The 23,438-nt window shown below is 41.0% G+C and overlaps 1 protein-coding gene across 1 annotated transcript; it reads right to left on the bottom strand.

Annotated features, from left to right (window-relative positions):
* Window positions 1–16,955: 16,955 nt before the first annotated feature.
* Window positions 16,956–18,966, bottom strand: BDKRB1 (bradykinin receptor B1). Its single transcript, XM_052783758.1, has one exon. The coding sequence runs from the start codon at window positions 18,744–18,746 to the stop codon at window positions 17,661–17,663; it is 1,086 nt and encodes a 361-aa protein (XP_052639718.1). The 5' UTR covers window positions 18,747–18,966; the 3' UTR covers window positions 16,956–17,660.
* Between the last annotated feature and the right edge of the window lie 4,472 nt (window positions 18,967–23,438).

Here is a 23,438-nt window from a genome sequence, read left to right as displayed (position 1 = left end):
TAAAAGTTGTGCAAAACAATTCAGGTTACCACAAAATTCTCCATAAGTATCCTTAGGAGCTTCTTCAGCTGTTGACAGACCTTCCTACCTCTCTCTCTTGGCAACAGCATTTCTGAATGTGTTTCTGCAGGAAGGACATTAATCCTTTCCTGTTACCATGTGAGCTAGCATATATCCCTGGTAGTTCAATTCCCTGGCTCCTCTCACGCACTCAGTCTTTCTACTTCCCTCCGTCCTGTCTCTTGAAACCTCAGATGCACATCTCATATAAAAGACAGGCTTTCCACTGCAGTTCGTTTGTGGTACACTGATGTCCCCGAAGCAGCTCAAATGTTGCTGATGAATGATACGTATTCCTCCTTGTCTGAGGAGCTGACAACATTTTTGCTTCACCCTTGGGAAGGCAATGATATCCTCAGTGACTTGGCATTCATTCAACTCATCTTGCACTAATTGTTTGAATTTCAGCACAATGTGGCACAATACCTTGTTGGCACAGAGCAGTATCACATTGACTGCTGCCTCAGTGGAAAGAAATAGGTATATTGAGGATCTCTTGACATCCATAAGTCTTAGGTAAGTTTACTGGATGGTATGTGATCGGTAAAAGCACTATCATGCCTTTGAAAGGGCTAGGGTTGGTAAGTAAGTACCTGTGAGATAGCACACCTTGCTCTGAGTTTTAATTCTCTGTTTTAAGAGAGCTCTGCTCACCATTTGTCGGCCTAAGTTTCTCAGGAAGTAGATAGAGAGTTAAAGTGGGCAATACAGATGTTTTTCAGAGGACAGAGATGGAATGCAGGTGTTTACTGCCTGGCTACTAGGTCAAGTCCTCCAGAGCAATTAAAGCAACCAAAATAGATTGTAACAGGAAAGGAATTGCAATAGCTGAGAAACAGAGGAGGAAGAGTTTTCATCTACTCTTAAAGAAAAATATGAATGCTGTGCTTCCCTGATATGCTTATACACATCCCCAGCAACTGACTCTGTACTTTAACTCTTTGAGGAAAACTTCTTTGTCTTGCCCTTCAATCCTTCTTCAGTCCAAATGAGAGGTGGGTGAGCAGCAGGTCAGTTGACCTCTCAGACAAGGACCATCTAACAAAGCAGATCATATTGGGACCTGTCTGGTGCTTCAGTGTTTCTCCCTAATACAGGTCATCAAGGAGAGCGAAGCAGTTTAATGGTTGGAATGGGTCAGGGAGTTTCGGCTACATCTGGCTGTTACTGAATCCCATTTCTGGTCACTCTATTTTGCTGTTTAAGTGCAATTTCCTTTTCATTTTTCTTTCAGGTGCATTAACTCTAATGGTATGTTCCATATATAATCTGTTGTTTGTTTTGCTGCTGAGATAGGCAGTTCTGGTGATGGTTTCATTAGTGCATATGTAGCTGGGGACCTGGCTTGCCTCGTGGCATTATTGTGTGTTATGCTGGTAGCATCTAATCTAAGCTGGCAGAGTCACTGTGGTGACAGCCTGTGTGTTGTGATTTATATGAAGGTGTGCAAAGAATTGGGATTGGACAAGGAGGCTATGTCAGTATTGCTGCACCCTTTAATTCAATGAACACAGGCTACACTGGGCAGTGCTAATGTTTATGAGGACTGGGCAGGAGGCAGAGGCATGATACAGCTCCGATAGCCTTCCCAGTAAGAACATGCACACAGTGGCGGTGCACACAGTATGTCTCTAGCTTGTCAGTTCACATAGGTCAGAATTTTATATGAATCAAGGCTTCTTGCACAGAGTTTTGCAGCAATGGTCCAGGCTCCATCATGAGACCTGCTGTCATATATTCTGAAATTCTGTTATGTATATTATAAATTGCAAGTGTATGAATTACAACTGCAATTTTTAAAGGTGTAGAGAAATTAGCCATTCATGAAGCTCTATATTGCTTTACCAACTATTTTCACTAATAGATATGTATTTTTCTGCTCAGAGAAGGCCATCTAACAGGGTGGTCTGAATTCTAGATGTGATTATAATGAAAATATTGTGTCCAAATGTGTATGAAGCACTGTAAACATCATTAGTCTTTCTGAGACACACTTGGCAAATAGCACTGTAAGCTGCACATAGCAGCAAGCAGAATATGAGATATGGTCTTTCCTTGAGAATGAAGAGAAATGCATTTCATCAAAAGCCCCTAATCAATGTTAATATTTTAATAGCTCAGAATAGCAGCTGCTGGTAGAACTACACTGAGGGTGCCCTGGGATACAATGCAACACTGTGTGTGCAGCTTACCGCTTTTTTGACTAGTCTGTTGGGAAGGTCTCCTCCAGCTTGGTAAGTGCTGCTGCAAAAACAGACTTAAAAGTCTGAATTCATTTCCATATCTGTAGACCCAGTGGAGATAGAGAAGTTCCTTCAACAAGGTCATGCAGAAGAAACCTGGCCAGGTTCCAGCAGAAGTGTCCAGCTGAACCATAAAGGCAGAGCAGCTTCAGGGGCTGGTCTTCAGCAAAGCAAAGGAGCCACCTTTTCTTCCCATATTCCTCCCTCCACCCCCCCACATTTCTGGCAGCAAAACTTTGTTCACAAGCCAGTCTGAAAGAAGTGACCTGATTACTCCTGTGGGAGGGTGCTCCTGTCAAAAGAGTGCGTGAGGTTCTTCTTCTTAATGGGTCTGAAAGTTTCCTAGGTGATGGAGGATAAATGAAAGTAGGCACCTTGGATGGCTGTTCACACTGAAAATCAGCAGCTGAAACTGCTGCAGCAAGATTAAAGGGTTATTCTTTAGTATGCTGCAATATATACCATCTGCTGCATAATTTCAAATAATGAGCATTTAAAACACATAAAGCACGCTCATTCTGTAGATTTTTGGTGAGGAAAAAAAGTGGCTGTATTTTTCAGATAAAATGCCTGTCTAGAAACAGTTCACCAACTCTAATCAAACCGATCAATCTTGCTATAGCTCAGTATCAGGCAGTAATTGCAGTCAGTTATGTTAGAAGTTACTGCAAACAAATTTGCTGGAAGAGAAATTTAGTGTATTTATTGTAATGTATGTGTGGAGGGAGGAAGAGTTAATGCCCTAGAATATTGTGAACAGTAATTTGATGTTTTTCAGGCCTCATGAATTAGAAAATATTTGTCTTGCAGAGCACTGTAGCTTCTCCCCATTTTCCTTTAGAATAAGAAATGGATTATTAAACACTAAAAGGTGTTGTAGTCTTAGTTCCATATGTATACATATATACGGAAATTATTTATAGCAAAATAATGCAAATAATAACACTGAAAAGTCAGATGGCAGAAAGCAAGCAAATGTAACAATCTCCATTGTCTGCCCTACCTTCATTTACCACCCTTAATGGGTTTGTGATGTAAGGATAATTTCTGATTACATGACTGCATATAATTATGGCCACACAGTCTTATTCCTGCTGTCTGTCTCAGTGCCTAGACTGACAAGAGAGGGCAGCTCCTCTAGTTTTCTGACTCTTGCTGTTTACTTCTTTCACCAAGGAGACACAGTTGTTGACCTAATGTCAGATGGAGCAGCCCATATTGACAGGAGTGATTTGCCCACCACCAACAGCCCCTGGTCTCGCAGACGAGCTATGACTCATTTAACCTTCCCTGCCATGGTACACACATAGTTTCCCAAACATTGAACTGCTTTGCTGTCCTTCATCTTTGTTGCCATTAACAAATATGACCTTTCTAAGTGCTTTGCTTATAAGATACACAGCTTTTGGATCACATGTGTAGTAGCAGCATATAATAGACAATTTCATTAATATGTTCTGTATCTTTACTGTGCTTTTGTTTTGGATGTAGCTGGTTGTCTAATTTCCTTGCTGTGCCAGAGAAGTTTTTCTCATCCCATAGCTTTTTCTATCACCTAAGGTAGTATATAAATGAACTTGGATAAGCTGAATACTAAAATGTATCTCTCAGAAATAACCTTCACATCAATAATACTTAAAATTGTACAAATAAGAGAATGTCTACGAAAAGGAAACCAATTATTTGACTCTTTATAGTGTGCATTATTAAGGTACAGCATGTAACTCAGTAATAACTTACAGCAGAAGACAGTAAGAAATTATGATTCTGTGAAACCATGTGTCTATGTTTTAAAATTGTCACACCAGAATTTTTTCATGAGTACAAAAGTGCCTTCAGTGAGAGTGACTAAGACATTCCCATATTTCTATTGCTCTTTTTCTAAGAGGAACAGTTTTTTTTTCTGACAGCTTCCGATAACATACACTCCTATTTCTCAAAATAGATATTTTTCCTGTAACATAGTGTTATGGAAGAGGTAAATTGCTAGTGCTCAGTAAGTGTTATTAACCTTACTCTAAGTTGGACTAATAGCATCTGAGCTGTTCAGTCTTTCTCCTCATACCACAGGAGAACGTTCAAGGAACTGAGTGCATCTCAGTTCAGTGAACTGAGTGCAGCTTGCGGTCTTGTTTGCTCCTGAAAGATGTACAGAAAATCATAGAATCATAGAATGGTTTGGGTTGGAAAGGACCTTAAAGATCATCTAATTCCAACCCCCCCTGCCACGGGCAAGGACACCATCCACTAGACCAGGTTTCACAAAGCCCCATCCAGCCTGGCCTTGAACACTTCCAGGGATGGGGCAGCCACAACTTCTCCGGGCAACCTGTTGCAGTGCCTCACCACCCTCACAGTAAAGAATTTTTTCCTAATATCTAATCTAAATCTACCGTCTTTCAGTTTAAAAACATTACCCCTTGTCCTATTGCTACACTCCCTGATAAAAAGTCCTTCTCCAGCTTTCTCATAGGTTACCTTTAGGTACTGGAAGGCTGCTTTAAAGTCTCCCCAGAGCCTTCTCTTCTCCAGGCTGAACAACCCCAACTCTCTCAGCCTGTCCTCACAGGGGAGGTGCTCCAGCCCCCTGACCATCTTTGTGGCCCTCCTCTGGACTTGCTCCAACATGTCCATGTCTTTCTTCTGTTGGAGGCCCCAGAGCTGAACACAATACTCTAGGTGGGGTCTCACCAGAGAAGAGGGGCAGAATCACCTCCTCGACCTGCTGGTTACACTTCTTTTGATGCAGCCCAGAACGCAACTGGCTTTCTGGGCTGCAAACACACATTGCTGGCTCATATTCAGTTTTTCATCCACGAATATCCCCAAGTCCTTCTCCGCAGGGCTGCTCTCAATCTGCTCATTGCCCAGCCTGTATTTGAGCTTGGGATTGCCCCGACCCATGTGCGGGACCTTGCACTTGGCCTTGTTGAACTTCATGAGGTTCACACGGGCCCACCTCTCAAGCCTGTCAAGGTCCCTCTGGATGGCATCCCTTCCCTCCAGTGTGTCGACCACACCACACAGCTTGGTGTCATTGGCAAACTTGCTGAGGGTGCACTCAATCCCACTGTCTGTGTCGCCAACAAAGATGTTAAACAGCGCTGGTCCCAATACCAACCCCTGAGGAACACTACTTGTCCCTGGTCTCCGCTTAGACATCGGGTTGTTGACTGCAACTGTTTTGAGTGTGACCATCCAGCCAATTCCTTATCTACTGAGTGGTCAATCCGTCAAATCCATGTCTCTCCAATTTAGAGACAAGGATGTCACGCGGCACAGCGTCAAATGCTTTGCACAAGTCCAGGTACGTGACATCAGTTGGTCTTCCCTTATCCACCAGCACTGTAACTCCCTTGTAGAAGGCCAGCAAATTTGTCAGGGACGATTTGCCCTTAGTGAAGCCATGTTGGCTGTCACCAATCACTTCCTTATTTTCCACGTGCCTTAACATAATTTCCAGGTGCATCTGCTCCATGATCTTGCCAGGCACAGAGGTGAGACTGACTGGCCTGTAGTTCCCCAGGTCTTCCTTTTTTCCCTTTTTAAAAATGGGGGTTATGTTTCTCCTTTTCCGGTCTGTGGGAACTTCCCTGAACTGCCATGACTTCTCAAATATGATGGACGGTGGCTTAGCCACTTCATCCGCCAGTTCCCTCAGGACCTGCAGGTGCATCTCATCAGGTCCCAAGGACTTGTGCACCTTCAGGATCCTAGGATGGTCTTGAACCTGATCTTGTCCTACACTGGGCGGTTCTTCATTCTCCCAGTCCCTGCCTTTGCCTTCTGTGACTTGGGCGGTGTAGCTGGAGCACTTGCCAGTGAAGACTGAGGCAAAAAAGTCATTGAATACCTCAGCCTTCTCCATATCCCTGTCACAACCCATGCTGGACAGACCAGGGAGGGGCTGTGATGAGTTCAGAATTCCCTTGGGCTAAATGAAGGTGAAAGAACACCAAAAGATCAAACATTTTATTTATGGCAGAAGCAGCCTGAACTTGGAAGGCATAACAGTAGGTGGTGGGGTTTCTCAACAGAAATTGCCATGAAACTACTTCAGTAAACTGTGTAACACGTGGTAACCGCATATATATCACTACAGGGAAGAAAATATGGAGAGGCCTCCCATTGAGTCGTGAGGTTCAGAGCCCCGCCTTGCTTTCTAGACTCCTTCTCAGAGAAGAGCCTAGGGGCAGCCAGGTTCACTCCTAGTCCCAGACTTGGTCAACAGTTTTATGTCTAAATGGACGAGGTGTAGGGATTATGAAAAAGGAGAGAGAAAGAGGAAAAGAAAAGAGAAAGATTTCACCGGTTCTGGGTCCAGCGTTGGTCCAGCCAGCCTAGAGGTCCAGTTCTGGAGAGCATGCGCGGGGCTCCTTGTGTCTGTGTCTTTTATAGCCCAGTTCCTGCCTTTTCTCACATCAGTCACACCTCTCTTGGCCTTCTGCACACCGCCTGTAAGGACTTGTGTAACTCTGGATCTTGTGCAGGCGCCATTGGGGGTGGTGGGCGTGAAGGGTCCCTCATGTGGCCGTGAGCCCCTTCCTCACGTAAACTTTGCATGACCTCTGGCCATACATGGTGACCTGCCCCACTCAGCGTATCAGAACATGGAACTGCGCATCCTCCAGCATGCCCTCTGCGCCCTGTTTCTAACTGGCTTCTCACCTACAGTTTGTTGTTATGCAGTGTTCATTGTTAGGCAGAACTTGCCCTGCCACAATGTTTGAGACATTAACTCTCAGTTTCTCACAATCCCAGGTAACCAGGTCTCCTGTTTCCTTCTGGAGAGGGCCCGTGTTTCCCCTGGTCTTCCTTTTATCACTGACGTATCTATAGAAGCTTTTCTTGTTGCCCTTGATGTCCCTGGCCACATTTAATTCTATCAGGGCTTTGGCTTTCCTGACCTGATCCCTGGTTGCTTGGACAATTTCTCTGTATTCCCCCCAGGCTACCTGTCCTTGCTTCCACCCTCAGTAGGCTTCCTTTTTGTGTTTGAGTTTGTCCAGGAGCTCCTTGTTCATCCATGCAGGCCTCCTGGCATTTTTGCTTCACTTCCCTTGTTGGGATGCATCGTTCCTGTGCTTGGAGGAGGTGATCCTTGAATATTAACCAGCTTTCTTGGGCCCCTCTTCCCTCCATGGCTGTATCCCATGGTACTCTACCAAGCAGATCCCTGAAGAGGCTAAAGTCTGCTCTCCTGAAGTCCAGGTTAGCGAGCTTGCTGTGCACCCTCCTCACTGCCGTAAGGATCTTGAACTTCACCATTTCACGGTCACTGCAGCCAAGGCTGCCCTTGAGCTTCACATTCCCCACCAGCCCCTCCTTGCTGGTGAGAACAAGGTCCAGCATAGCACCTCTCCTCCTTGGGTCCTCCATCACTTGGAGAAGGAAGTTATCATCAACACATTCCAGGAACCTGGAAATGTCACTTCACATAGTAATAGCCTTGGGCAAACAAAGGTATTTCCCAATTGGCTTGTGTGATAAAAAGAAGATACTTTGGACATCTAGGAAGATACTGCTGGTGTTTCCTAAAAGGAAGATGGCTTGACATCACGTTTGTCTTGTACCATTGGCTCCTGTTTCCTGTTTCTCTGCCACTAGGCTAGTACCTTACAGCAGGGTTGCAGGGGCTCTCCTGCTCCGGGCCACCATGTGCTAAACATGGCTGGCTGTGCATGGTGGTCCTGATGATGGGGTAAGAGAGACGCTGTGGGGCTATACTGAAGAGCCCTGCTGAAGGGCATCATCCGCCATTACCTACTAACATTATCTAATGCTGCAGGGTATCATCTCCACCAGTGACCAGGGACTTCAGATATGTCTCCCACAACACGACTGGATACAGTATTGTCCAATGCATCAGAAAATGATATATTGAACTGGAAAAGGAAGTGTTTCTCTAAAATCAGGGCACAAGATAACTCCACTAATATTAGTCTGAGCAGTCAGAATTTGAAAAAAGAGCAGACAAAGAATCCAACACATGAAGGGAGTTGTGTTTCACACCAGTATCCCTAAAGTCTGAGATAGTATCCCAAAATAACTCCTCCAGACCCTTCACAGCTCATCTGAATAAACAGGATGGGTTGTGTAGAATGCCTGGAAGTGAAGCAGAGCAGGGCAGGAAGAACAATGCAGGTCTAACATCACACATCTAATTTTATTCTACTGAAACTATGCCCTTGGTTTACACGCTTTCTCCATGGACTACTCCTTTTAAAGTGATCAATCAATGGTACTTCTGTGTAGTTTCTCAGGGACATCATGTGCTGTTTAGAGGACTTCTTATTATTTGGATAACATGCAACGTACTTGAAGGATATTTGATGTTTGCCATAGCATGAAAGATGAGATATGACTAATTCTAACAAAGCTAGGTTTTTGTCCTGCTATTCCAAGTAAATGGTTATTTTCACAGTAAAACATATGAATGCTTCTTTTATTTGGCTAATATTATACTTGTAAATACAAACCTATAAATACTCTGCATTCAGCACATGGGAAGGAGAACAACAGCCATGCAGCCACCTCTGAGGATGGAACAACCAGCAAGACGTACTGTGGGGAAGCTTTGGGCAATAGCTCCACGCTTGAAGTAAGTGCTATATGCCCATCGACAATAGGTAGAGTTCTGGCTTTTATAGTCTAAATGAAGTACTTGATAACCTCTGTTATTATAGTGTCTGAATATCATATGCCTATTTTATTTTTAGGTGTCACAAGACATCTGTGAAGTTTGTAAGCCTCATTCTGTTAATGGTGACCTGAAACATACTGGTGGCAGTGACCCTGCTATGCATAGGGCTGATCACAGTACTCTCAAAACAAAAGTACTTTTTTGACTATACTGTTTGGTCTAGGGGTCACCTCTGGGGTGACTGTTGGTACCTTTAGGAGCAAACCCAGGCTGCACATAAAGGTTACAGCACCCTACAAGGCTGCAATTGGATCCCCAGCTATCAAGCTACCACATCTGCCCCCACAGTGAGGGCTTGGCTCCCTTGTTTGCCTGATGCTGTGTCTTGCAGGCTCCTTGGAGAACTTCTGACACCACTGAGTCTCAGGGCAAATGGGTTTTCTAAGCAGCACGAGTGCAGAATGCCTTCAGCAGGTAAGGTGAATTATTGGCACCTGGGAGGTGCTGGTTCCTGAGAGGCCTCTGGAAACCAGAGCAATCAGATGTCCAGTTTAGCAAGGCTATTTTAAAAATAATTATGGAAATGGAGGATTTCTCCAAGATTTAAAAAGAAAAGCTGTAGCAGAGGTGAGAACTGAAACTGTCTCTCAAAAAACACACTTGTACCTTAGTCATTGGAATACCTTTGACCACAACCTTACTGCTGAAAGCAAGCCTTCAAGGTCAGCTAAGTGGTGCTGATACAGTGGCTGCAGAAAGCCAAAGGGCTGAGTAGGTATAGGTGGGATCAGAGCTGGTGCTCTGTGGTTTTGGGCAGTTGAGATACTGGTTGTACGATTGGTAGTTAGACCACTATCCTCTCCCCTTGGGCTACTAAAGTGTGTGTATTGGGTAGGTCTAAGAAAAGATACTAAGTCTTGGTGTGAACAAGGCCATGTGTGGAAGGAAAGTGTGTGTCTTTAATGCATCACTGAGCACCTGAAAGTTACTCTTGATCTGCAGTGACAATTTAGCAAAGAATTGCCTTGAAGTTTAGGATGTGCGAAGGTTCAGTAGTATGCACGCCTAAAAGTCCTTTGATAAAAGAAGAACTTTTTCTTTTCTGGAACTTGCTTCTGGTAGGTATTTTCCCATTAGCTTGAATTTACTTCTCTCCTTTATTATCAAGTCATGAAGAGTACCCCAGGGCTGGCTGTAGGGATTTTGATACCATTGACAAATGGCAGTCTATGTATGTTCCCATATAACTGCAATTCAGTTTGTTGCATTAATCTTCTGCCATCATTAGTTTCCTCTTCTGTTAATAGGATAATGATAAGCTTTTCCATGACAGCCTGATATTGATGGGTTACTATTTAACAGCCCTGAAGTAGCTGCCAAACAAAGCAGAGTATTCCTTTTCTCCCATACCCTGGGAAGAAGGAAGTTTGCCTGGATATATATTTGATGACGCTACACAAAGCAGTTTTCTTACAGTTGCAGAACTCTGTATTTAGCCGACCCAGTAGTGCTTTGCAGCCCTTCACATCCAAATGTCTCAGCCAAGAAGGAGACAAAACTGTGCTAAACATCATAACGTCTCACAAATAATTTTGGCTATTTCAGTAGATTACTATTTATCTGCAATAATGCCTAAAACATAAGTATATTTGTAGGGTGTTAAATCCCATCAGACATTACCGTCACCGATTGTCTGCCTACCACTTGCCATGTCAGAGAGATTTTATGTTCTTGTTGTGTGTCATTTGCCTTATGAATTACTGGCATCCACGCCAGGAAGCTGGCACACAACCAGCAGATAAGAGTTAAGCAATGTTGGCAAGAGGCCTCACTCAGAGGCTCAGTGCTTCTTGTGATTCTTGAGAGACTGGCTAAAGTTTTGCAGAATAGGCAGCCTGATCTTTAAATTTTCTTGTTTTTCTCCTTTTTGAAAATCTTATCTGCTTTTCCATTTATTAAATTTAGGATCAAGTCTTGGCTTTCTTTTGCAATTTACCTATCTTTTTCAAAACTGAGCTTAGTGAGTGTCTCACTTTATCATTAGAGGCTGATCACAGGTTCTGTCTCTTCATGATTTGTCCTGCAAAAGGGCAAATCCTCACTACCCCCAATAACTTCTACAGTGTGCAGCAGCAGTTTTGTCACCTAAAGAGATTTTTATCAGAAGTTTTATAGCTAAAAAGCATAGCAGAAAAAAAAAATAGGGAGATGGAAACTCTTGCTTATTAGGCTAGATTTACACTGATGTAATTCTTTTGCCTTTGAAAAAATTATAGTAACTTTAAAATGGTATAATGATAGGCACTCGAAGTCACTCTCTCCGTTCAGGACTAGCCCTTTGGCTGGTACAAATTGGTATAGCTCCACAATTTCGATTTACTGTGATGTACATGAGGTGAGGTTTTGGCCTCTAACCTGTTATGCATAGAGTTCTGTCAGTCAGATAAGGAGTGCTTGAAGCTGCAGATTAAATATTTCTACTTATCCTCCTCCCAGTGCTGAATGATGAACATTTCTCACCCCATAGTTACCTGACATGTACGTTTGTCCATACATCAGAAAGATACTGGGACAATCTGAAAAGGTTTTTCAGGATTTGGACCTTGCAGTTTATCTGTTGAGTTAGTCTTGTGTGATGGATGTGAGACTTCTTCCATCTCTTCCTCTGAGAAATGGTGGTGGCTGGTTTCATTCCTAATGTGTGGCTGGGGATTTGCTGTTCAGGAGTCAAAATAGATAAGAAGCAATGCATGAAACCAAATGTGAACTTTTCTGTGTGTGAATTACTTCCCACAGGAGAACATCTCTCCCAGCTGTAGCTGTAGATTAGAGTGATGATGGAGAATACGCCTCAGCTCCTGAAAGAAAATATCACCAGAAGACAGTGAAGATTTTGCTGGAACAAACCTGCAGTGCACAAGATTAACATGGCAGAAGAGGGTTTTCTTGAGCAATTGCTTCTTAAGGTGTTTTCCTGAAGAATGCACTGCAACCAGCCACACATATACTTTAAAAGTAGGAAGTTTTGAATTCATTGATCTCTTTTTACTGTATCATGTCATTTAATAAGCCCCCATGGCCACTGCTTGATGGCACAAGAGAGTTATTGTATTTGTGGCAACAGCATGGCCAAAGTAGGTTGTGTGGACAAGGTTGTCCTGCTAGAAACTGAGGAGCAAGAGTGCTAAAGAAGGCTTTTCCCCTCTTACCATTCACATGAGGTAGTATGATGCGTTGCTGGCCATGGATTGACCCTAAGAGGCAGTTGGATCTGTTAAGCCATGCTTAATAACCTAGGTGAAACTCAAGAATGGCTCAAATCCTGGTTCGTTGTAAGGACCTGCAGAGTGAACTCATCCATCAAGACTGTCCCTTTTTTGCAACAGCAACAAAAAAGGAAAGAAAGGAGAAGGTGTTCACTCCTTCTTTGGAGCAGAGCTTTGTTAACATTTTCTCTTGCTCAGTGTGACGGGTATTTGCAATGTAGTGTGTTCTGGAGAATTAAAGTAGGGCATGACACCTGTGAATAAATGGGTCCATGGCCATTGTCCACCAGGGAGAAACGTACTAGTTGCAAAGGCTCTCTATTGTTTGGGGCTAGGGAAAGAGGGACCAGGTCCCTCATCTAGCCTAGTAGGCTGGGAAAGACACTCAGGATTTTACTCTTAGTCGTGTGTGAAATAACAGGCTTGGCAATGAACAGCAACTACATAAAAGTTGAATTAAAAACCAGCTAAAACACCAGAGTTACTGAGATAAGCTGGCATGCTCTTCAGATGGGCTTGTTTTGTGTTCAAGCTTCAAATTCCCTTAGAAAAAATAAAAAGGTGCTCTTGCATGGTCCAGCCTGGGGAATCTGTTTTTCTAGCTATTCTCTATGTGCCCTGAGCTGACAGAGTAGGATTTTTTTGAATCCCCAATTCTGCCCTCCTCCTGCCCTCCTGATGGACCCAAAGCCCTGCCTTACTCTTCCATGATGAAGTTGTTTTGACCTCTCCTTTCCAGTGACCAAGGCTGGTGTCTACTGTTTGTCAGGCATCCTACTGTGCTACAAGGAAAGGGGGAGATTGCTTCCTACATTTGTGCTGATGACAATATTCTTCCTAATCACTCTTATCTTATGATTATTTGACTCATTTGTCTCTATATAATCTCACTGCAGCAAGTTTTTCCGTTTAATTGTCTGTTGTTTCAAAGATTTCTTTCTGTAAAATTCAAGGCAGGATGTGTATTATCAATACTGTTGTTTTTATTTAATATGCAGGATGGATGATTTAGTTTCTTGAGGGTACTGTTTGGTTTATGTAAGTGTGTTTCTCTCCCACATAAGGCAGAGTGACACAAAGCTAAATCAGAAGTGGTTAAGTTGCAATGTTGGAAATTCAAAGCTTAGTCATAGAAGACTGTATTATAACTCATACACTGAAGGAGGCCACACTGAGATTCCAGGGACAGTCTTAGGTCAAACATTTCCTGGCCCTTGAATGCTGGATTCAGTAAATTCAAATTTCTTTTAATGTTTTTAATTTCAGGCTTTTTTTTTTTTTTTTAAGAGAAGAAAGTATCCCAAGTCCCATCCTGAGGCATCTGCCTCTTCTTCCCTTTTTTACACTTTGCTCTGGCCTCCTTGCCCAGCAGGTCCCAGCTTTTTCTGAGTTCCTTGTCAAAGCCGTTTCCCTTTCCCACACACACTGGTTCCCTGGCTTCTGATGTATCTCCTGGTACAGCCAGTCCCTGTCTCCTCTCCTCCCTCAATGCTTTCTTTTGGTCAATGTGACCTTCCTTCTCCTCCACACACTCCTGCACTGGGAAGTGGCTGACAGAGACACTGGAAGTTGCTTTCTTCTCTCCCTTCAGTCTTTTCCTCCATTTCTTGACTCCCAGCTGGCAGTCAGAGATTTCTCTCTTCGCCATTAACCTCCAGCCACAGCCCCATTTCCCAAGTTTGATTCTGGCCCTGTGGTCTGGCAGAGCTTTTGTCACTTTTTCCTTTCCTGCTTCTGGAAGTGCACCAACAAGCTCACTAGGACCATGAGCAAGCACCTTCCTTGACATCCACTGCCCTTGGCCCACAGCCACCCACAGGCAGTGAAGTGGGTCCTGTTGCTCTGTGACCAGATCTCTTGTGAAACCCTGTCATAGGCAACTGTGGAGGGTTTAAGCATCTCCATGAGAATGGGGTCTGGTTGCTGAAAGCTCCAGCATGTCTGTAGTGCGTGCAGACTGCTTTCTTCCATCTAAGAGTCAAAATTTTTACTTAATTTGGTACGATTTTCACAGGGATGACAAACAGCTCTCTTCCCAGGAAGATGACTCCTGGCAGGCTAGAAGTCCATGTGGCTATAGATCTCTGAAAATGCTTCTGTCTTTATTTGTAGTGATTAATGTCTTTTCTTCTAGCTTCAGTCTTAGAAATGGATCAGCTGGCTTTGGCTTGGGTTTGGGGGTTTTTGGGGGGGAGGGCATGGTGTTGTTAAAGGCAGAATCTGATATGAGAACTGTCTACCTTTACAGTTAAAGTTCATAAAATTGAAATAGCAAATGCAAGTCCAGGCTGTATTATTCCTTGAGATGGGTTTCAGTGAATCCTGAATGCCACTTTATTGCACTAGTGCTAGCAGAGCCATATGATAAACTAAGACTAAGCTGGGCATTAAGCATGGCCTGAACAGGTAACAGAAAGATAGTCCTTTCCCTAGAGAAATTATGATTAAAATATCGAATATACTAATTCAATGTAGATGGATGAGGAGAACAAGTTAAATTATACTTGCAAGCTCTTCGGGTGTTGGGATCTTGCCTATAAAAGATTGGTACTGCAGCACAGAAGTTTTTTAATGATTAATGCTTGACGATGTTTATTGGGAGTGTGAGAAGTAACATGAGAGAAGGTAAAAAGGGTGCTTATTCAAAAGAACAACCCATGGGCAGTGGAGTCTGGCAGTGTCAGTTGACTGGCTGTCAGAGCTGACATTTCAGTATTTATTGAAAGGTGATAGGTGAAGAGCCCTGAAAGCGCAAACAAGGAAATTTTATTTATTGACCACAAGAGAAAGAGTCAACAGAAGGATACACATCATTAAAAATCACTCCCTGTGCTGAGGCAGAACTGACTACGCTTATATTGTCCCCAACAACAGCTGTCTAAAGTGGTCTTGGAGGCTTCCATTGCTGCAGTGCTGGATTCTCTCCAAGGCAGACTATTGCTAGCTTTGCCACGAGAAGGTTCTTAATGCTTATCCTGAGCCTCCCTTGCTGCAATTTAAGTTCATTACCTGCTGTCATATACACCTTCAAGGTGGAAACAGCATGGAACTCCTGGGTCATGTTCAGCTTTTAGTCTATGGATCCTTTTCTGCTGAACTGCTGTTAGTCTCTCACTCTTCACCCTGTATCTGTGCAGTGGATCATTTCTGACTAAATATAGAATTTTGCATTTGCTGCGGAGTAAATTGCGTTTACTTTTCATATTTTTCTATATTAATACAGCTCACACAATCAGTAATGAGAGAAGCTGATCAATTTTTACTTCATAGATAAAAAATACTTTCATTTATGTATATTTGTATTGGAGAATAAACCCATTGATTTGCAAGACCCTGTTAAGTGGTTTAAAGCAGTATTTAAACTACAGGTGCTTTTCCTGACAGTTGTGTACATGTAAAATAGAAACAGCACTTTCATGGAAGCCCTTGTCACTTGCCCATTGAAGTAGATGGCAGGCTTTCCATTGATTTCAGATTTCAGACATTTTCAATCTATTAGCTCATACCCTAAATATGCTAGAGTGCTCAAGAAGTAATTTTCCCTTTATTTGTGTACATTGCATAACACAGACAAGCATTACTCAGACAAGACAAGATATTTTTCCCTTTTAAGGTCCCCATGCATAGTGGGAAAATGGCACTTCTGTTTATACACTGTTTTCATTATTTTAGTGCTTTTTTTTTTTTTCCCTGAAAAGATATCTCTGCATGGAATTTTTTTTAATTAAGGATTCAGCTGGGGATGTGCTAAATAAGTGCAGTGTGCAACAGTTTACAATAGACTGGAATTAAGTTTTTGATCTCAGATGACTCAGTAGACTTCACCTGCTGCTGTTACTGCTAATGTCTAACCCTGATATTTATTTTAAAAAAGCCTGTCACAGAAGGAGTGAAACTAACAAAGCTAAGAGGGATTATTCCTCCCTGATCCCTTAATCCACCCTTAATTCTTAAACCATCATTGCAGGAAGATAGACTTTTAACTCTTTAAAAGGCTTCCACTGTTCAGATTCAAAAAGTTTTGGGGAATCATTAAAAACAAGCACTAATCTTATTGCAATGAAGTTGAATGGGCAGATTTCTATAATTAAACAAGAGATTAAATCCATATTCAAAATGGCAACACTAAAAAGAACTGCAGAAAATGCAGCACTGTTACAGTGCGTAGAAGACTGAACAGGCTTTGTAATACCTAATTCAATGTACTGTTACACAAATGGTGTGCCTTTATGCCCCTTTCTGCACTCAATATCTTTCTGGCAGAACAGCCTGCACTCTAAGTGTATCTCCTGTCTTCTTCCAGGTCTGTACGTACACATACTTTTATAGTTATGAGAACAGATATCTCAGTTGTCTTAAGTCTATTCTGCAATTGTGGCTGTGATGGAAAAGAAGTTTCCTTCTCCTTATCTCCTGTTTGGTGTATTATTGTTATGTCGTTATTACTACTACTACTACTACTACTACCACCACCACCACCACCAGCGTTTATATTCTGGCAGCAGCAAGGATTTTTAATCACAGAACTATATATTTGCTTTTCCCCAAAGGAACAGGGAAAGAGACAAAATACAAAATAAATACAAGAAAGACGACGACTGTGGTATAAAATGGGATGTTTTGCAGTTTATTTATTTTTATTCATAGAAATATAAATATGTATCTAAGGACTTGCCTCAGATGAAAGATATTCCAAAATAATACAGTATCAATGGCCATCACTGATACTTTAATATATAAAAAATAAAAAAAACTTTAGGTACTTGATGAGTAATTGTGTAACATTTTACTGGATCAAAAAAAAAAGTCAGATTTTGAGGAGGATACCAGGTTGCTTTGCTTTTTTTTACAGCTTATGTACACTTTCTTTGTGGTACATTGTCTTGTACAATATTTATGCACTGAATATATTTGAAATGCACAAAAAAATTATTCAAATTTTCCATATGGTACTATGAAATTTCAAAGCATTTAAAATATTGTTAAAAATAACTGGACCTATTCTAAATTGCTCAAATGCAGCTGTCAGCTGAAGATTAACCTCTTACTTGCTCTGCAATACACGTTATAATTTTATGTATAGTGTTATTGGTGATATAGTAGTTGTCATCACAGATACGATGCAATAAAATGTTCAGCCAGCTTATGGCTCTCTGTAAAGAAACCAGACTTCCGATATCTTGTCAAAGAGTTTTTTCTTTTAAGTCACTGATAATTGGTAAAACAGATTAGATCATTTGGTATAAAATTCTGGTATTACATGTTATGCATTTGGATGGATAACACAGAAAAAGAAAAGCAAACCTGAGGACAAATAAGCAGTCAAGTGATTTATTTTAATAAATAATTAGCTTAGTCTGTGAATGCCAGATCAGTTCAATTCATATTCATTTTTAATGCCATTTGAAATAAGTTGTAATATCAAAATGAAGATGGAACTGAGAACCATTAGGTTAAACTACTCCTGACTGGAAACACATTGAAATATGAAGACGTTTCTTTGAATGATACCCAGCTCAAAGGAAATCCACAGGGAATAAACTGTGAAAAAACTTCTAAAGCCTTTTGCCTGAAGTATTTCCCAACAAAGACGTAAATCACAGGGTTAATGCAACTGTTGGTGGTAGCCAGAGTATAACCAAACTGCTCACCAAAGTTGAGCAGTTCCCCCCAGAAGCAGCTTTTGATCACTTCTGTCTGGTATAATATATCAAGGAATACAAAAAAATGGTAAGGAGTCCAGCACAAAAGAAACATCAGAACCACTGTGAAGATCAACCTGGTAGCCTTTGTGCCTTTGTGATCCTTACAACTCTTTGTTCTGAGTGCTCTTCGTTCTCTTGCTTTTTTTTGTAGGGACCGAATGGTAGAGAAATTAAGGAAGGTGATTGCTGTAGATGGCAACACAAACCCCACTATGTTGAATACCAGGCTTTCAGCTATTACCCACGATGGCGTGGGGAAGTCTAAAGTGCATGCTGAAATATTCCACAGGGGAAAGTGTTTCACAGTCCGAAACATAAAGGTTGGGATGCTGAGGAGGATGCCGAAGAACCAGGTGAGCAAGCAGATCCCTTTGGCCACAGTTTTGCTCCGTATCCCTCTGTGGTTCAAGGTATGAACAAAAGTCAAATAGCGATCCACGCTCACTGCCACTAGCAAGTAGATGCTGGTGTACATGTTTAGGCTGATGGATGCGCTGGTGCTGCGACAAAGGAAATTTCCAAACGGCCAGTTAAATTCATTCCTGATGTTCTCTGCCCAGAAAGGGAGGCATGTGAGGAAGAGAAGATCAGCAACAGCAAGGTTCATAAGGAAAATTTCAGCTGCCTTCAGGGGGCCCTTGTGCAGTGAATAAGTGAAGAGAACAAATACATTTCCAAGCATTCCAATAACACAGATGGTGTCGATATACTTGGGTACTATATAGTACACGATTTCCCACCAGTCATTCAATTCTGGACAAATAGTTGAGTTGCTCTTGTTTTCACTCTGATTTGAGAAGGAAACATTCAGTAGAGGAGTTCCAGTCATTTTTTTTTTTTTTAATTCTGAAGTGAACAGGACGCGTCTGAAATGAGAGAAAGGGTCTGCAAAAAAGAAGCATAAAATTCCAAAAGTTGTTTCCCATTAGTGGTGCAACAAACATTTAACTGCTGGAAATTATTAGTGCTCACCGATTATTATAGGCTAGATCAATCCATGCTTCATATTCGCAATGGTGAGACGTGTTCTCAGCATTGGCAAGGATGGAACTTCCTCTACATCCTATGAAATTTCCTTTCTTTGCTGCCATTGTTTAAAGTGGCACAGAGGAAGGAAAGTGCCAATTTAGTGTAAGTAGTTCTGTATGTGTCCTCCAGACTGATGACAAACACAGATATAGCTGAATTCCAGCTCCCTGAGAGTAGCAGGAGTCACACTGGTGATACAAAGCCAGCTTTGTACCCTTCCCAGCCCTTTCTTACTTTCTGTGCTATGTATAACCTTAGCAGGATCATGCCTGTCTCCCCAGAACTGGGAACGTTACTCACTCTGTGTGTGCATCATTGTTTGCTCAACTTTGCATTCTTTTGTTCCCTCTCAGTTCCTCCCATCCTGAACTTCAGGTTCAAAATTACTGTTAGATTTTTTTTTTTAGATACAGCTTATTGCCCTCAAATATCAGCAGTTATAATAATAAAAAATTGACTCCTCCAAAATCTTGTGTTCAAAATCTTGCCTGGAGGGAAGGCCTCTGTGGCTCCAAATTCACAGCACTCTTCTCCAGTTCAAAAATTTCATTTGAGTTCAGCTGGGGAGAGGCAGCCCCAGCCTCCAAAGCATTTAGCTTTTATAGCATTGGCAATACCTTTATTTCTCTCTGGTAACTCCATGCGAGATTGTGCAGGAATGAGAGCATGGGTAAAACGTTATCCTCCTGTCAAAATCCACTCGGTTGCCAGAGCTGCCTCCTGTGGTGATTTTATTCTCCTGGTGTTGTCATGCTCGACCATAGCGTCTGGATCTTGTTTTTTACAGGCATTCAGTCTCAGAATCATTACGGTAGGCATGACGTTACTGAGCCTGTGGTGACATCTAACATTTCAGTATTTCATATCCAAGTGGAGCATGTCAATCATAAAAAAGAATGCATTTAAAAAAATCAATATTTTGCAATCAGTCATCCTGAGTGTTAAATTTCTGCCACAGCTACTTAACTCTACCCTTTCAGTTTCTGTATTTTCACACCAAGGAGATAGCTAAGGATGGGAGTTTCTGAAAAGAGCATTTAGGACCATCGTTCATCTCTTACATATATATACAGCCTTAGTGATGTCTGTATCTGAGCAGCTTGCAACACTTATCTCTGTGATGCCTCTAGGAATTAGTTAAGTACTAATATTCCACATCACTCAGTTTTGTACTTAGTCCACTGAATATTTTTCATCATTGCAGAATTAAGTGAGCAGCAAAGTTTTATCCGAGTTCATAAACTCACTTAAGCTGGCAGTCTGGTCAGGGAACTGGGCTACAACTCAAGTTAACAGCTCTCGGGCTTTGAACATCTTCCCTCACAACAGTCTGCATGTTATCTAGTTCACTGAGCCTCATGCAAACTAAGATAACTTGAGAGGATCTAAAACTGCAGAGAAGTTATATAGAGCAAATAAATGGCTGATTAGCATCAAGGAGGCTATTTGTGAGACAGCAAGAGGCTATTTGTGAGACAGCAGGAATCTAAACTTTTGCAGCAGGAGGCTGGCTAAGACGTGAGAGTAATGGAAGAAAATCTGTAACATTATATGACAAAAATACTGTAGAAGAAAGATAACAGTTAAACATTTCCTTTTATAAACAGAATTATTACTTTTACTAAATATAGAGGAAAAATAAGTACTTATTTTCCTTGCTTGCCAATTTCCTGGTGATTACTTGCTATCAGTTTATGCCAGTCACTTTGCACACTTTGGATGTGATCTCTGGGCTGGAGACATGAATTCCTTCATGATGGGCTAAACTAAAAGCTTCAGGAACATTTACTTTCCATTGCAACTTAGATTTTAACCACAGATAAATCTGGCTTCTTGTTCAGCTAGCAATTGTACATGAAGTTTCTGTAGAGTTTGTCACTGGGAAAATTTCTTCAGAGTCTACTAGCCAGTGTCCGAGCACTACCACAAGCCACAAGCTTTTTATAAACTTAGAGCTCCGGATGTCTTTTTGACAGAAAATGCAATTCATTTTCAGTTGCTTAATTTCATTTCTTCTTCAAATGCCATTTTCTTCTGTAAGTATTTTTAAGTATTTAGTGCTAATGGACAATTAGCCACAGGAACGGTTTTCAATTTATGTACTTAACACATTCCAGTAATCTTTTTGCAAGTAATGACATATTTTTCCTACTTTGAACTAATTTCTGATTCATTTCCATGTACAGTGAACCTATCACCATTATTACTATTAATACATATTACCCAGTTAGGATCATGTGTTCTGGAAACACTAAATAAATACAACTTGAGTTTTGGGAACAACCTTAGAAGTAAAGATTAATTTGAAAGAGAAAATTCTGCAAACAGCTAAATATGTTCAGCTATAAAGAAATTTTATAAAACAAATAATATTTTTACACATAAAGAGAACTAATCCTGACCTTCAGAGTTAGTTTCGTGGTGAAAAAGAAAGGGAAACTCTTACTAGACTGCGCAGATCAGAACTGAGAGCACAGAAGACTTTTTAAATGTAAAAAGTATGTGAAATAATTTTAATAAAGATAGGACATTAAAAAGAGATAGATATACCTACTTCTTGTCCTTCCAGGCAATCTAGGCAAAGTTTCAAATTCAGAAACAGTTGGCAAATAGCAGTACAGAGGTTACTGACAGAATTCAAAGATGCATCCTGAGGCACAACTGAGTGACTGAGTGCTGTCTGAGTGTTTTGTTGGCCATGTACGATGTGTGTGATGTTACATTTTGAAAGAAAGCCCTAGGGTTTGGTTTTTTTTTTTTTACTTCTCCAAATGTTGGCTGTAGTAATTTTCAAGGCATGTGAAATATTTTGTTCTCATTGTGAAATCATAAAAGCCATATGCCATGACTCTTGTCCTCCTGTGACTGCTAAATCAAGCTCTCAAGTACAGGTCCTTGGCAATTAAAAGGTCCTTTGTATGATTAACTATGTCCATAACAATAACAATTTTATCAACAGCTCTGAACTGCCCCCTCAGTGCCAATGCACACAAAGACAAACTTTGAAACAGGTTTTTGATGTGGTGGGAGCTCCTTCTTCTGCCAGCCTGGAGGATGACCATGCCAAGGAGCTGGGGTTAAAGCAGAACAGGTGTATGAGAAGGGCTGCTGAAACGTGGACTCACTAAACCCCGTGTCAGCCTTTTCAAAGTTTTTGAAAAGCAATGTCTTTTACACCCCACTATAGGTTTCTAGGGCATGAGTCTTTGTGAATGTCACTTCTCAGTAGTGCATGATGACTGCTGTATTTTCTCAGGGTTGCACCCATAAATAATCTTCTTTTTATCTGACTACCTGTTGGGACCTTGTAGCCTGAGACTAGTTGTTTATAAATCATTTTTATCTTTTTCATTCTAATTGTCCTCTGATTAGAGCAATATTGAAAAAAATCATATCTGATGCATCTCAGATTTTAAATACAAATCTCTTTTAAGTATATCTGTGTAAACAATAGGGTTTTTCAACTTTTTTTTAAAAACCAGTGAGAAATTATCAAGGGACTGGAATCTTACTTACTTATATGAAAATATTCTTCCCATTGGCTACCTATCCAACACACGCACCATCTCTCTGAATTCTTATTCAACTGCTTCTATTCTAGTTTGATAAGTGAGTTAAAATGAAAGCCATGCGAGGCTGCATGGTGATATTTTATTATGAACTTCCTTATCATCATGATAAATACTTTTATTCCAACTTTTTATTCATTAAAAAGATACTAAGTTAGAGTTATGCAAACACTGGTAAAATTGACAAATTTGAAAAATTGTTCTGGCTAACACCATCACACTGGAGAAAAATCTAAAGAACCCAACATTTAATTTTAAGATTTAAAATGTATAAATACTTCTTTTATTTGAACAGCATCCTACTTAAACATTTACTTATTTAATTAAATAAATGAAACAGTACAAGAAATACATCTCAAATGAAGCTATATACTTCTGTCAAAATGATTTTTTTTTAATATCTTGATCAAAAATTTTATTTTGGTGAAGACCTGAAACACAACATTTTTTTAATTACATGTTACTTAAGGAATGCTAATAATCTACAGGAGATCAATCTCTGAACAACACATCCCACGCTGACTCATTAAGGTAAGTGCAATACAACAGATCTTCGTCACCGACTTTCCAAAACTTCCTCTTTGCTTACGCTAGTGCATTTCTGTGTTTAAGTTATTTTTTCCATAAAGAAGAACATTTGAGCAATAACAAGAGATCTGGAATTCATCTTTGCTTGGACATGAATCTCTAGGAGCCACCAACATCCGCATTTACTCACAGACTCTGAATAGAAAACTGCAGCTGCATCTAAAATTTATATGATAAATAACAGTCTTACGAAACTCATCACTTAAAAATGGGATCAAAATATTGGTTTGCAAATCCAACTCCTTTTTGTAAATCTAGTTTCTTCTGTTGTTTTTCATTGCCTTCTTCAGTACTTTTTTCAGCAGTGGAGAGAGAGTCAAAATTGGGAGTCTATA

This window comes from Harpia harpyja, chromosome 3 (assembly GCF_026419915.1).
Source record: "Harpia harpyja isolate bHarHar1 chromosome 3, bHarHar1 primary haplotype, whole genome shotgun sequence".
Taxonomy (NCBI): Eukaryota; Metazoa; Chordata; class Aves; order Accipitriformes; family Accipitridae; genus Harpia; species Harpia harpyja.
Note: the sequence above shows the minus strand (reverse complement) of the source record. Positions and strands in the feature narration are given on the sequence as shown.